Here is a 14648-nt window from a genome sequence, read left to right as displayed (position 1 = left end):
CTGCTTGCAGAGGGCCTGCGGGAGTACTTCGGGCAGTTCGGCGAGGTGAAGGAGTGCCTGGTGATGCGGGACCCGCTGACAAAGAGATCCAGGTGAGGAGGCCGCGCCGGCTCCTCCCTTCGCCCCCGCCGCAGCCCGGCCGCCACTTTAACCAACTTTCTTTCTTCTCTCCGCATCCCCCCTCTCCTGCCCGGCCTGCGGGGCTCAGGGGCTTCGGGTTCGTCACCTTCATGGACCAGGCTGGCGTCGACAAGGTTCTGGCCCAATCCAGACATGAACTGGACTCCAAGACGGTGAGATGACTTCTCTCCTCTGCGGGGTGCATTGGCCGGCGGAGCGGCTGTGCTCAGAGCAGCTATCGATCGTGGTGTTTGATTTCCAGTTAGAGGTTGTAAACTATCGATTACCGATAAAGATTGATCGGCCCGTTCTCCACCCCACTTATCAGCTGGTAAAGTAGCTGTTGTCTGAGCTCGGGGTTTGGTATCGATCGGTGACCRAATGTCCGGATATTGATTTGTGGATCCCTGGTTACGGTTTTCATCCTGCCCATTGATCGCAAGGCCCCCTTGAGAAGTGACCGTGGCACTCCGTGAGGCGGGACAACCGCGAACGTTTGGGGTGAGGATTTGCACCGGGAAACGAAGGCATGTGCGTTGGGGGAGAGGGGAGACGCTGCCTGGCCCCCCGCGCGTGCTCGGCCTTTCCGGTGAGCACTGCTCCTTCCCCGGAGGTGCGCATCCCTCCCGACACGGCTCGCTCCTTGCAATATCCAAGGCCCTGTTTTCTCCAGCTGTAGCTGTGGCTTCTCCGGGTATGTGTTTGCCCCTCGGTAGAGACTGTTCGTTCCTTGTATCCTTGTACTCTCTTGTGGTTTCTCCAGACGAAGTTTTTGTAATGGTAGTGAAGGTTCAAGACTTTATTGTCTCTGAGCGTGGCCGGTGCCCGCCCATGTGGGCCACCGACCGCCTTTCAAAACATCAGCCATGGCTCCAGCCCTCGCTGCGCCAGTAAAAGCTGTTCAGGAGCCCCTGGGAGGACTTGCGGGCAGATTTGGGTAGCTCCCTGGCTCTGTGGTGTATCATAGCCGCTGCTGCATTGCAAATCGGCGGCGCTGGGGAGATGTGTAGGCTGTTTTGGGGGGTGGGGGTTAGATGTCTGAGTGGGAGGTCCTTTCTCYGTAGTTTTAGTGACTTGCCTTCTCTCGAATTCCTTTTTCTTATTGCTGCCCTGGGGGTGAAGGTGAGGGTAGCGATGGGGGGAGTGGTGGGCGCTGGAAGGAGTGACACGGCGAAAGAAGTTCCGGCTCTAAGCATGGACTGTGAGGAGTCCAAATGCGTAACTTTAATTCCCGTGCGGTAACTCCGACCTCCTCCTCTTTATCTGAGCAGAATGGAGAGGGCGGGAGAGCGAGACCCCCTTTCTTAGGGTTTACAGCGTGAGTTGCAGTGAGATTTATGTCTGTTCCTGTTCAACTGCATGGATCGCTCCCTTTGATGTGTACAGGTCCTTCCTCCTCATGGGAACTCCGGGTTAAACCTATCCCAGCCTTCCTCGCTGAGGGTGGATTCCCAGGACTCTTAAACCTCATTCTTTCGTGAGGGATGTAAAGTGAGTTTTGCTCTGGGGGAGGGTTACGATACAGTGTTTTGTGGAGGGCCCAGGGTTTTCCTTTTTCTCTTTCTTTTTTTAATAGCTTGTGTAAACACGGTGTCTCATCAGCTAGTCCCGTCAGGAGTCTGTGGGCTGGCACAGACCCCTCAAGAAAAGGCAAGTGGCGGGTGTCTGTAGCAGTAGTAATCCCAAAAGCGTTTTGGGGATAGGAATGAGGTGAAATCCACAGCCTCCATTCTTCTGTCTGAACGGCCGCTGCCGCTGGCCTGGAGCCCCTCTGCAGCCCACGGCGTGGGCCGCGAGGGAGGGAAGGGAAGGGAAGGGGCGGCCGGGGGAGCTGCTGCAGGAGAACACAAGGGCCTCGTGGCGGGGGCGCGTGAGCACTGGCTGGCCGTTGCAATTCCCTGCCGCATCCGCTCCGTGCGGCGGGCCGGGGCGGCAAAGCCAGCGGCGGCAGTTTCGCCCGAGCCCTCCCTTTGTTAGGAACTTCCATCCTTTCCCCCCTCCTTTCCGTATTTCAACTTGTTCCATTTTAAACTGGGTCAAACGTTTTGGGGTATGTTGCCAGGTAATTGCCGGGTGAGAGATGGGTGGTGGTGCGCTGCAGGGAGCCTTCCTGGGCCTGCTTCGCTGAGGGCCTCTGCTCTGAGTCACGGGTTAAATGGCATAAACGCATCTTGATTCTAATGTAGGCTTTTGTAAAACTTCGCAGGAAGGGGCCTGCCGTCCTGGATGGATAGTCTTCTCCCTAGGCTGGGTGTCTCCTGGTAAACAGCGCTTGGTAGATGGTGTCTGCCCAACTTGTTGCTCCATTGTTTCCCAGTTCTTCCTAACCTAGCGAGTGTTGTTGGCCTGATTCTCTGGGGAAACCTTGTGCTTTTCAGACTTCTCTTTGTTTGTAAGCTAGATAGTGGCAGCCTACGGGGTTATTTATGGAAATGCTTGATATGAGAATTGGCTTTGCAGTCTCAAGGTAAAAGATTTGCGTGACTTTGTAAAGCTGCAGCTGGCCGCTGCCTTGAGCTGCTGCTTCAAGCGCTCGCGAAAGAKCAGTCCTGGAGATGTTTGGCGGCTGTATCGTTTCTTTGTTGCTGAGTTTTTGTCRGGTTTGTCTTTGGTGGTGGAGAGTAACGTGAACCTCCGAGCGCAGCGCTGGCTAAGGGGATGGGGCTGGCTGTCGAGGTGTGGGGAATGAGCAAACCTAGTCGAAGCGTCACCAGTGTGGTTTTTGAGGTCTCACAGGTCCTTCCCTGCCCTCCCCCTGCTCTTGGGCAGCAAGGGCACTGATACCAGCCAGGTTAATGTACRGGTTGTGTGATCTTCGCCGTTAAATATTGCTCGGCGGCCTGAAGAGCATTACCGAGGCGCCTGAGCCTGGCTGTCGGTACGCCTGCGACGTCAGAGGGATTCCTTGTCCCGAAAGCCTAGCAGGGCAAAATGAGAGCGATTCCTGCTTAAGTGACTTCCACTCGCTGCAGTCCAATACTGGCTTTTTGTTTTCAGATACAATCTGAGCAGTTCTGAACGCTTTTACTCTTTGAGCAGATTTATATCTAGCTTTGTAAAAAAGATCCATACGTCAGCGGGTGACACTGAAACACAACTCCTCCACAGCTATTTGTTTTAATAACAGAAATGAGGGAATAAGGTACGAGCACTTTTGCTTTAATTAGAAAGACTCCAACAACTGAGGAGCAGTCCAGCTTTAGTAACTCGAGTCCGGTGCTGAAGCCGCTCCCCTCCGCGTGTTCYCAGGGCTGCCCCGTCGGTCGCTCAGCCGGGCCTCGCTCCACCTGCAACAAAGGCTACTTGTGCAGAAGAATTTGTGAAATGACTGCCTGCTCCCTCCAGCCAGGAGGAYGCGTTATCTCTGCCCAGTTGATCACACTCAGGGTAATGAGAAAATGAGGCCGAGCTTAGCATTGCAGAGTATGAAAGCATCTTCTTGGCAGGAGCTGAATGACACTAGCTGAGAACTAAAAGACAGTAGATTATTGTTTTTGCTTATTATCTGCCATCAGCCTCCTGGTCTCCTGCCGTCCCCTGTCCTCAGTATTCGCTGTGGGTTTCTACCCTAGCCAGGAAGCTGGAGGGGTTTGTGTGTGTGTGTGTGTGTGTGTGTGTGTGTGTACGCACGCGGGGAGGGGAGGGACAGGACGGACGGTTCGGATGCCCTGGGGAGGCACCTGGAGGGTATGCTAATATGCCTGCGCTCGGAGCTTGTGGAGGGAGGTTTATTTTGGAGTTTATTTGTGCTCTTCACTTTTGCCTCTGTTTACTTACGTGCTGGGTTTATTTATGTAGCAGGCTGTGAGTCAGGACGGAGGTGGGGAAGGCAGGGAGGGGAGCTGGTGGAAGGGCTGGGAGGCCGAGCTCTGGGTCGGCGTGACAAGGGAAGGGGCGCGGGGCAGGAGGGCGGCCRGGCTGGAAGGCCGAACAATGGCCGCGAGCGGAGCGGGAGAGATGCGGCTTCCTCGGGGCTGCTCGAGCTGCCGGGCCGACGCCGGGCTGCTGTGCCGGCCACGGCCTTCCCAGGCGTGGGGATGAACCAGACCTGCCTTTAACACAGGTTTCCTTAAGCTGATTTGTAGGTCTGGATCATCCCTGATGTGATGTAACTTTACAAGAGTTGCTGTAAAAATAGGCTATAAAGAATGAAGTGGTGGCTGAGGAGGAGCAGAGGCTTTCATGGGTGTTTGGCTTTCAGCTGCGTTAGTTTTTTTTTCCCAGCTTTTGTGGCGGTGATGTGAGGCTGATGCAGGCACGCGCTCGTCTCTGCTGACCCCAGCAGAACGTGCGGCACCTGGATGGGGGTGCTGAGACGCGGCAGCTCCAGCGGACAGCAGGTTTACAGAGAGGCTGAGCGGGCAGCGGCACAATGGAGGGCTCAGCCCGCGGAGGGGAGGCATCGCTTCATTGTGTGCGGCGCAGCGGGCAGGAGGGGGAGAGCGYGCTGCCTTCCGGCCAGAGCTGCAGCATTTTGGGCTTTGGACTCCTCTGTTTAATTTGCACCTTCCTGTCTGCTCTTTTATTTCTTTATCCTATGGTTTGTGGGATGAAGTGTTTGGCTTTTTGTGTGCTGCCTCTTTTCCATCCTGTCATTCGCCAGGAGAGCTCTATTTGTAGGTGGAGCGTAGGGGGAGAGCAAAAGGGCAAAAGAAAGCACTTTTAATATGACGCCGTTGATGCAGGGCACCCAGGGGCAGGCTGAGTGGGAGGGTGCAACCACGCCGGTTAGGTTAATCCCAGCATGTGACGGGCTCTTGGGTGCCTCTGGCCACTGCTCAGCCGGAGCCAGGCTGCTGCATGCTGGGACTTGTAGTCTGGCGGGTTGCAGCCTGCGGGCAGGAGAGCTGTCTGCCGCCTGCGACTGGATTCTTTGGGTGTCTCCCAGGTGCTAGGTGGGCAGAGAACGCCGGGCACGTGGAGGAAATCCTGTGTTCGCAAACAGCGACAAAAGCGTGTTCACCTCTTCTTCTCCTCATCTCTTTCAGATTGACCCGAAGGTAGCATTCCCCCGCCGAGCACAGCCCAAGGTGGGTACCGCATGCAGCCCTTGCTGCTCCAAAGGGTGGAGTCTGTGGTGGTGAATCTTGGCCCTCTGTGCGAGCTTGCTCAGGACTCGCTTTGAGTATGAGCTGCTGTTGCTGCACTGTCAGCTTCAGCACACGGAGCTGCGGTAYGCTGCCGTCCGGCTTGCGGTGGAGCGTGGGGTGATTGCGCGGCGCTGGAGGAGCCRACAGGCCTCTCCGTTACCCTGTGGGATGGCAACAGTTAGAACTGGTGAACTAAACTCTGCCTAGGATGAAGCTGGTCCTTCCTAACCTGCAGCCAGTGTCTGGAAGTTACAGGCCTAAGGAGATGCAGAGCAGTTCCATGGTGCTCTGTGATACAGGTGGAAGGAGAGTTGTGTGTGCGCATGCATGCATGTGCGCATGCATGCATGTGTGCATGAATGAACATATGGCAAGGAAGGAATTCCATTTTGTTCGGGAATTTCAGGAAAAGGATTTCATTTTGTGAAATGCCCTTGAGTGCTTCTGTGCTGGAAAAGGCAGAAGGAGTTTGGAGTTAGACCTTATCTGCAAGAAGCTTTGGCATCAAACTGAACAGTTGCAGGAACTTGTTCCAGGCCTGCAAGTAGAAATTTTTAACTGAGGAGCCAACAGCAGACTGGAGACGGCTTTTAGAATGAAATACAGATTTGTGTTTCCCTTTTACTTTAATGGTCTCAATTCCAAGTGCTGTCACGAAAGAGCTTGGGAGAAGCAGCRGTGAGAAGTGCAGACAGAAGAAGAGGCTGGTGCAGGGAGGGAAATGAAGGGGGATAAGTCGTGGGGAACAATCGGTGAGCAGGTATCCTGAGTAACTGGAGCCAGGAAGCACATGGTAGGAATTGGGTTAATTCCATTAAGCAGTTTGGTGACAGAAGGTGCTTTAGTGTTAGAACGGGCCGCTCTCCAAGCCAGGGAATTGCTGCGGATTAGCCCTATGCTCCTTGGGGTAATTAGGACCATGTGTTCCTCTGAGAGCAGGGGTGTAGGCAAGCAGCAAAGGGGAGGATGCAGCTGGAGAGCCAGTTCAAAGGATGTCGGTGTGCCTCAGCCTGGCAGCGATGGCCCCTCACGGGGTAGCTAGGTTTTTTTTTTTTTTTTCCTTTTCCTTGCCCTGGCTGCATGAGTGAGAAGTGGTGGAGGGTTCTTCCCTTTGCCTTCCTCYGAAGGAAAAGGTGATTTAACTGGCGTCTCCTGGGCTCCATTTAAGTGACTGGGGAAGGGGTGTGAAATGGGGCTCGTCCCATGTAAGACGGGGCGCTGYGCAGTTGGTGAGCTAGGACGGCGCGGCCCGGAGAGCCCACCTGTGTCGGCAGCTCTCCAGCCCCTTTCCACCCTGGAAAGCAGCGCAGGCCTCTGCAGGAGCCGGCGAGAGGCTGGTGGGGTGCAAAGTGGCAGGGCTGCAGGAAGAGCCAAGAGCAAGCACTGGCGTGCTGGGAAGGGGACAGTAATGGCCTGCGTCCCCGGCGGGGTTGGGATCGTGCTGAGCAAGTGGCGAGCAGGGTAGCGAGCAGAGAGGCTGGGGAAGTGCCGTACGAGGCTGGGTGGCACCGCTGGAAGGAGATGGAGTGCGAACTAGCGAGGGCTGAGATGTCGATGGCCTGGTAAGCGTGAGCAGGCAGGATGGTGCGAGGGGGCCAGTGCCTGCTGAGAGCATGCACTGAGGTCTGGCACAGGGAACGCTGGTGGGCACATTTGGCTGTGGAGCTCCAGTGGATGGAAGCTTAGCTGTGGCGAGGGGGCAGAGTCTTCCTGGCAGCAGAGGGGGATTTAGTGGCCTTTTGAGTCTTGTTCTCTGCTCCCTCTTGGTTTATTCGGTGAATTCCTGTCCTTCCCTTTTCCAGATGGTGACCCGAACGAAGAAGATATTTGTGGGTGGTCTGTCAGTGAACACTACTGTGGAGGATGTGAAACAATACTTTGAGCAATTTGGGAAGGTAAGTCTCTTGAGTGGTGTTGGATCAAAGCTGTTGCTGCTGGGACAAAAAGGAGTTTTCTGAAGTCTTGGAGGCAGGATTAGGAGTCTGAGTCTTCTGCATGGGGTTAAGTAAATTGAAGGTCAGCTACAGATGTTGGGTAGCTGTAATTTCTTTGTAGGGGCTGGAGCTTGTGATTCCTGCCCTGTATTGATTTGAAACGGAGAGCTTGTGCTCGTTCTTGGAGTGGATAGGATCTGRGCTAAGGAAAGTGGTTTTTCTTCCTCCAGACCCAGAGGCCTCTTGCATCATTTTGGTCCTGCAGATTTGCAGTTTGTTCAGATGCTGAAGGAAAGTTTGCAGACACTCTTAACAGATCTGCTTCAGCATCAAGCCTGTGAATTTTGGCCTTGTTTCTCATTCTAAGCCTTGTGATTGATATTTCTGTAATCCTTTATTAAAAATAAGCCCTTAGATCCTGCAATTTCTCCTGCTGAGTCCTGGGCAAGTGGTGATGTTGTTTTTGGATGTTTGAAGGAAACTTGGCAAATAGGCTGTCCCTTGTGTTAGCATGGCTTCTTCTGTGCCAGCTGCTGGCGCAGGGCAGGGCAGGCTTCTGTGATTTGAAGTCATTTGTGTCCTTGGTCCTTGACAGCCAGTTGTGCAAATCATGTGTTGAGACAGAACTGGAGGATAGAGAGGGGCTCAGTCTTGGCCCATCAGCTGCATCAGGAARCTGCGAGCACTCTGAGGTGCAATAGCAGTAATATTAGACTGAAGGATTGCAACATTTTAAATGGGATTAGGAATGGAAGGGGATCRTCATACCCAAATGCTGAATGCGGTCACCTCCGAGGCAGGGCACTGTGACTATTTCGCTGTTGCTCAATGGTGCTGTGCGTGGATTAGCTGTTCGGGGCAGGATGTGTTGGGTACTGGCTGTGGGACCTTCCTGCGCAGGCAGAGGTGGCTGAGCACAGTTTGCTTGGCAGCAGTGTTGCCAGGATGTTCCTGATAGCATCCTGGATCTGGAAGAAAGTACCACAGAAACTGTAATGAGTGTGAGGCATGAAGRTTCTGGTATTCGTTTCCTTAAGAARGGTCATGTGAAAGGGCAATGTTGTTATTAAAGTGCACTAACTGGTGTGAAGAAGGGGAGATTTGTAATAAGTTTTGCTTTATCATTGGAACTTTTGGGCAGAAAGTTTGAAATAAGTGTTGTTCAGTACCTTTGTTCAGCTTCTGAAGTCAAATCTGTGCAGGGCCTGGGTTGCTATAGTAACTGCAAAGTAGGACTTTTTGGTGTTTCYAATCAGCCCTTAGAGAAATAGTAATGTGGAAAGTGGTCAGTGCATCAGAAATCCCTGTTTTCTAGTTATTAGTTCTGTGTGATTTTATTTTCTGTGTTAGAAGTAAGCAAACTGTGTTGTGTCCCTGGCAGCTTTTACATGATGTTGCTGAAGGGTTTCACTAAAATTGTTGTTGACCACGTGGCTGTGTAGTCTGAAGATTTCGGTTTGGCTTGCACATGCTTCTGCGCTGCTGCTGATGCATGCATTCGATAGGAGACCCAAATATCTTGAGCGTAATCACCTTTTAACCTTAACAGTACCTCTGTTAATTTGAACCAGAAGCATGTCACGTAGCGCTCACAGTTTACAAGCATTTACAGTCTGTTGCTCTAGTTTGATAAGTCCTTTCCAGTTCTTTTGGGGGTGTTATGTCGTTATATTCCTTTTATTTAATGGTCGTGTGTTGAAAGGAGTCGTGATGTCAGGAGACTAGCAAGAACTGGTGTGTCAGATTGTTCTCTTGGACTAAGCAGAAGGGAGAGTTCTGCATAGCTGAGTGCAATTCATTCTCAAAGAACCAGCATCCTGGACAACATCCGGTATTCAAGATGTGAATGAGGCTAATGCAGCTGGCTTCTTGGCTCTGAGGAGTTGCCACGGGGAGAGGTCAGGGATGGTTAGATTGACTCTCTGTCTTGGGGCAGCTTTCCGAGTCATCTGGCCATTTTGGCTGAAGAGGAAACTCATCAGAACTCTGTCTCCTRGCTTGCAACCATCTTCCAGGCTAAGCCTCAGTTAATTCGTTGAAGGCCAGGAGAACTGCTTCCTGAGAAATTCTCTCTGGTAAGCAGAGTGATGTGCGGGATCAGTGGGAAATGCATTTCAGAGGCAAGCCTATGTGACAGTCAGCTTTGAGGTTCTCAGCTCTGAATGTCCTACTCTGTGGTTTTTAGGGCTAAGAAAAGTTGGTTGCTTACAGCTTCAGATGTGACTTGTTCTTATGGAGAACATGAATTTAGTACACAGGCTCTTCTGGAGTTTGTAATGATAGTCTGGAGCCTCTTGTGTTTCAGAGGTTTCCTAGGATCCCTTTTTTTAGAGGTACTCCTGGTACCTGACTCTAGGGTCTCCTATCGCCTGAATTTATAGTGAGAGGTGATGAAACTTCAGCCATGTCATCCTCATCTTGGAAAGCCTCTCTGAAAAAGTTTTCTAAGTCATTTGTGGCCAGTACTTCTGGAACTGGATGGAGACTGTCTGAAAGGCAATTGTCAGGGACTCCTTTCTAAAGCTTTATCCGCTGAGGAAATGACTTTGTCTATGTTCCCTCTTTTGAATGACCCCATGGCTGTCTAGGAGCTAGCAGGGAGAAAAACTACACCTCTTGCCTCCTGCTTGTCCAAGAACCCCTGCAAATGCTTAGAATTTAGTGTGAGGAAAAAGAGGTGTGCACAAATCATAGTGTCTCGCTTCCTTAAAATCAAGCTGCCAGGTTTCTGGAGATGAATATTAGTTGATCTTTGAGAATCCAATGGCAGTCTCAGTTTGGAGCTCAGCTGTCAGTGAGAGATCATCCTTTGCTTCTGAGGACACAGGAGTACAAACAACTGAATGAGTTTCAAGTGAAGGTTATCTTCTAGGCAACCCTGAGACTGCAAGCCTAAGCATGTGGTGGGTTTGCCACCACCTGAGGTCTTCAGATCAAGATTGATGCCTTTTGAAGGCATTTATTCTAGTCCAGTCAGAAAGCATGAGCATGCTGTAAGAATTACTAGAGAAAATCCTGTGGCCTCTAATACAGAGGAGGTCAAATTAGATTATCCCAATGTTCTCTCCAATCCAAATCTGAAGTGTTAATTTGCAAGTTACTCAGATAGCTAGTGCTGTTGCATCTATGATCAGAAGAAATGTTCATTAGTAGAAAAAGTGGAAGTTTGGTTTGTTTGGTAGGGCTTGAAATTAAACAGTATTCCATTAAAAAAAAAAAAAAGTAATTTCCATGTTGGCACTTCCCCTTATTCTCCTTTTTTTTGTTTTTTGTTTTTTTTTTCCTTTCCTTGCTGAGTCCAAAACTTTATTTGAGTTTTTTAAAATGGAAGTGGCAAAAGAAAAATGAAAATGTGTGTGAAGGAAATCATGAGCATTACTTAGAGGTAAGGAAGAAGGGGAGAGGCTAGCATCCCCTCTTTTTCGTGCCAAAAGATTTGGTTTTGACAGGAAAATGTGAAATTTCAAAGATCCCAAATACAGTGTGAGAGCTTCTCTGCTTCAGAGAAGGACTGCTTTCTTTTTCTTTCAAAACTGTGAATGAAAAATATGGGCTGCTGCTTTCACAAGGACAAAATAAAAAGGTTTTGGAGTATGGTGACTKAGACTGAGGAGTGCTCTCAAGCTGGCTTCCATTTGTCAGGTACAGCTAATAGGCTTTGAATATAGTGGGATCGTCTAGGAAGTACCTCTGGATCCAAAAGTCAAATCTTTCTGAGATGCAAGCTAAGACCATGGGCATGTTTTTTAAAGATGGCCTATTCAGCTATAGGGTAGAAATCCTAGGGAGAATTGCACTCACAGTATGTGTAGCCAAATGCCTTAGCTCAGGGTGGACTGTTAAAACTCTTCAGGCTTCATATGGGACTATTTCAACAGCCTCCTAGAATGTGGCTACCAGCCTCACTGAAACCTGAGAGGAGAAAGATATCGTCTACTTACCACCTCAGGCTTAGCTAGTCCTCTCTGTAGTGCAACATGCATGAAGATGACCCAGAAGATCTTGAGTCCCAGCTTCCTCATTTTGTACTTCAACCTGTAGGAACAGGTTGTTCTGTACTATTTTGGTTTGCGGAGGGAGGTGACCAACAGAATAATTTCTTTGGACAGTTAGGTCTCAGAGCTTATGATCAAGGTTATTTATTTCAAATCATAAAAAACGCAAAACAACAACAAAAAAACCCGAACAACCCTCAGGCTGTCTTTCTTTTTCAAGTGTTAGTTGGATAAAGTTGTGAGGTAGAGAGAGTCAAATAAATTACAGGATAGGAGGCTCATAAGAAATTAGGTCTCTGCCACAGAGCTTACCTAAGCTGTGATATCTTTGCCCCAAGATGATGATATTCAAATTTACTTAGGCTCCGAAGTGATTGGACAAATTCATGGATGGTCTTTCAGATATATAGACATCCCTTCTAGTTCAGGAAATACCTGAATCACAAGTGGCTGGAAGGTGAGGGAATCTGCTGGAGTATAAAATAATATCCTTGCCCTGTCCTTTTGTTCTTCCCAAGTTGTCTGCTGTTGGTTGGTATCTTGGGGGGATGGTGGACAAGCTGGACCTCTGCTCTAACTTGGTGCAGCCAGTMTTTTGTTCTTTGGAAGTGTCTTTAGAAAGAGAAGTTGGTCCTTACTGAAAATAGAAATGAAGAGGTATTTGTCTTTATTTCCAGAAGAAATAGGGGTCTGGTCCAAAGTCTGGAGTTTGAACTCATGGTTTTCTTTCCTGTGTGTTTTTTACGTTTGATGAAGCAGAAGTACAAGAAATATATTCACGATGACATCTTTGCATGACTCACTAATAAGTTGTGGCTCCTAGAGTGCTTGACAAGTGCTTGAAAACAATTTACATCTCTCCCTGGGCCTGCAGGTGATCTGCGTATTTGGATGAGTCGGTCACGAAAGCACAGCCTCTCAGTGAGACAGATCATGCCTAGAAAGAGACCTGCTCTCTCTAAAAATACCCTGGGAGCAAATGAGAGAGAGAGGGGAAAAAAAAAAAACTGCTGAGATCCAAGTGCAGTTCTGACCTTTAGGTTGCCATCTAATACTTACTCCAAATTCCAGGCTGTTTGCCTAAGACAGGTTCTGAGATCTCACTCAGCAATGAACCTAGTACTGTCCAGATCAAGAAAAAAGCACGGTATCCTTAGCTGGATTTGATGACAGTTTGTGTGTCTGTTACAAATACATATTCATGTACACCTGTCAGAAAAATGGTGTGGTTGACTTGAGTATATGAAATGAGCTTTCCGCACTCACTAATTGGAGAACCTTTAGATACTGATGGGGAATTTCTTTAAAAGCATACTTGTTCCTGTGCTTCTGTTGGGCTTGATTTTCCTCACTTTGGATTGGGAGAAYGTTAATTAATTAATCTTTAATCTGCAGCTCTCTAGAAATTCGAGGGATCAAAGCTACTTGTCAACCTGCCTTGGATTTCCAAACTGGATTTTGGATTTTCTTCCCCAGATCAGAGGGCAACTTATGCAAATTCTTACGCGTAGCATGGTTGCAGTGAACAGATGGGGAGGGGAGGCGAAGGGGAATCTGATCACCTCTCTTGTGTCAGTCGGCAGTTTGGCTTGTGGTGACAATGCCCCTGGAACAAAGGGTGCTCTGTGCTCTGCATCTGGTAGGCAGATAGCCAAAAATGCTGCAGCATTAATGGTCATTCAGACCTTCATTGGTTCATTTGATATTTGCCAGGTGCCCATGGAGCAGCGTGAGAGCAGGCAGGAACACCTGGACAGGCTGGCCCTCTCACCTGCGGCTGGGAACAGGCTCTTTCCCTTGGTTTAGTCTCATTCGCAGAGTTTTGAGAAAGCTTCTGTGGAACTATGGGAGAAAGGTGCGCGTGGGCGCAGTACGCCTGCTCCGCCGAGCCAGCCTCTGCGTCAGGGTTTTCTCCTCTCCAAATTGGCGCGTCATGTTAGAGCAGCCAGGAGAACTTCTCAGGGTTGCTAATCCCMTCTCGGCAGGATGGCTGAGTGGTTTCTGGATCATTTGGTTTATATTTCTCATGCTGGAGCTGCCTCAGCAGCTACTAGACCTCTGCCTACTTCCCCCCCCCCATATATGTGGCTAGAATTCTTTCTAGGACCAGTTGAGCTATGATTAGTTGCTGTTCAGGTGGAAGACACCCATCTCTGCATTCAAAGCATTTATTTGAATATTTACAACTTTCTTTGAGATCTGCTCATGTGGAAGTGCATTGAACATTTCTGCTCAAACTTGTGTTGGATTCTTTTTTTTTAATCTGAATGAAGCTGTCATTGGCTTCCTGTTTTGCAGAGACCTCTGACTGTACCAGGAAGATTGAAATAGCTGTTGATATTATAGTGGGACTAAGCCATTGAAAAAATCAGGCCTTTTGGCCAAGCCCCAAGTRGATCATGCTGCATTCCGTTTTGGTACAAAATGTCTCATATCTGGGTACCTGAATATTTTGGCTAGGCTGAGGGCTACTTTGGCAGAGGGGGGCCCCTCTGTAAAACCTGTGGGCCATCGCTTCTGGCCATCACCACTGTGCTGCTCTCGTGGAGACCAGGCACCAGCATGGCAGGTGCCTTCTTTCACCTCTGGGGAAGGCGCTTCCCTCCCGCAATGGGCCTCGGCCACGGCAAATCCTTGAAGGGTTAGAAGTGGTTCTGGATCTTTTTATTTTAAATTTCTGAGTACGTTGCCTTCCCCAAGACAAAGCCTGTCTCCTCCTTCCGCTTCGATTTGGTCTGCAGGGCTGAAGAAGGTCTCAAAAACGGGAAGAGTTGAGAGGAGGTGATGTTACACGGCTTAAGGCTCRGAGATGTGTGTGTGTCAACCCCCTCACTGCCAAGTACCTGTCAAAAAAGTTAATTCCCTGCCATGGGAGTGTTTTGGGACTGTGACCTTCCTCTTTTCTTCCATGGCGTTGTTGATCCCCGTGGCTAACCACGGAGCGAGCCATTGGCTAACGGTTGCGCATGGGGCARAAACGCACAAACCTTGAACTTCTAACCTCAGACGCTAGGTAGGGGCAGCCTGGATCAGTAAGCTAAACAGTTCCTGGGGAGAGAGCCTTGACCACTAAGCTAAACAGTTTTCTAGTAAAGTGATCTCCTGCTTTGACTATGTTTAAAGAATTGAAACAAATATTTATTTAAGGAGAGGGAGAGCGGGAGGAAGACAATTCACCCAGCAAAAGCCTTTGTTAAYGTACAGTTATGATCACAGATTATTTCCACGCTCTGTTAAAAAATAATAAAAACCTAATGGGCATTTCTGAAGCTGTAGGCGCCCTTTTCCACGCGCTTCTCCCAGCCCCACTTCTCGGGCAGGTTCAGGTGCGCTGTCGGGCTCCTGCTGCCTCTGAGCGGCGAGGTCTCCTCTGGGTCCCCAGAGGAGCTGAAAACGCCCCTGGGCGGCGCAGTCGCCGCGGCCGGACCCGCGGCCTCCGCCCGGGGCCGCCCTGACGGGCCGTTGTGTTCGCGCGCGGCGGCTCTGACGGGCGGTTGCGCGCGCGCGGC

At 50.1% G+C, this 14648-nt stretch overlaps 1 protein-coding gene across 1 annotated transcript in view; it reads left to right on the top strand.

The window, feature by feature from the left end:
* MSI1 (musashi RNA binding protein 1) overlaps positions 1-14648 on the top strand; it is a 34158-nt gene that overhangs the window by 4773 nt on the left and 14737 nt on the right. The window contains exons 2-5 of the mRNA XM_085326122.1: positions 11-92; positions 209-293; positions 5109-5150; positions 7013-7105. Coding sequence (XP_085182248.1) covers positions 11-92; positions 209-293; positions 5109-5150; positions 7013-7105 — 302 coding nt within the window. The remainder of the gene's footprint in view (positions 1-10; positions 93-208; positions 294-5108; positions 5151-7012; positions 7106-14648) is intronic.

This window comes from Rhea americana, unplaced genomic scaffold, assembly GCF_003343005.1.
Source record: "Rhea americana isolate MKP2758 unplaced genomic scaffold, rheAme1 scaffold_128, whole genome shotgun sequence".
Classification (NCBI taxonomy): Eukaryota; Metazoa; Chordata; class Aves; order Rheiformes; family Rheidae; genus Rhea; species Rhea americana.
The sequence above is the reverse complement of the archived record's forward strand: the minus strand, read 5'-3'. Positions and strand labels throughout refer to the sequence as shown.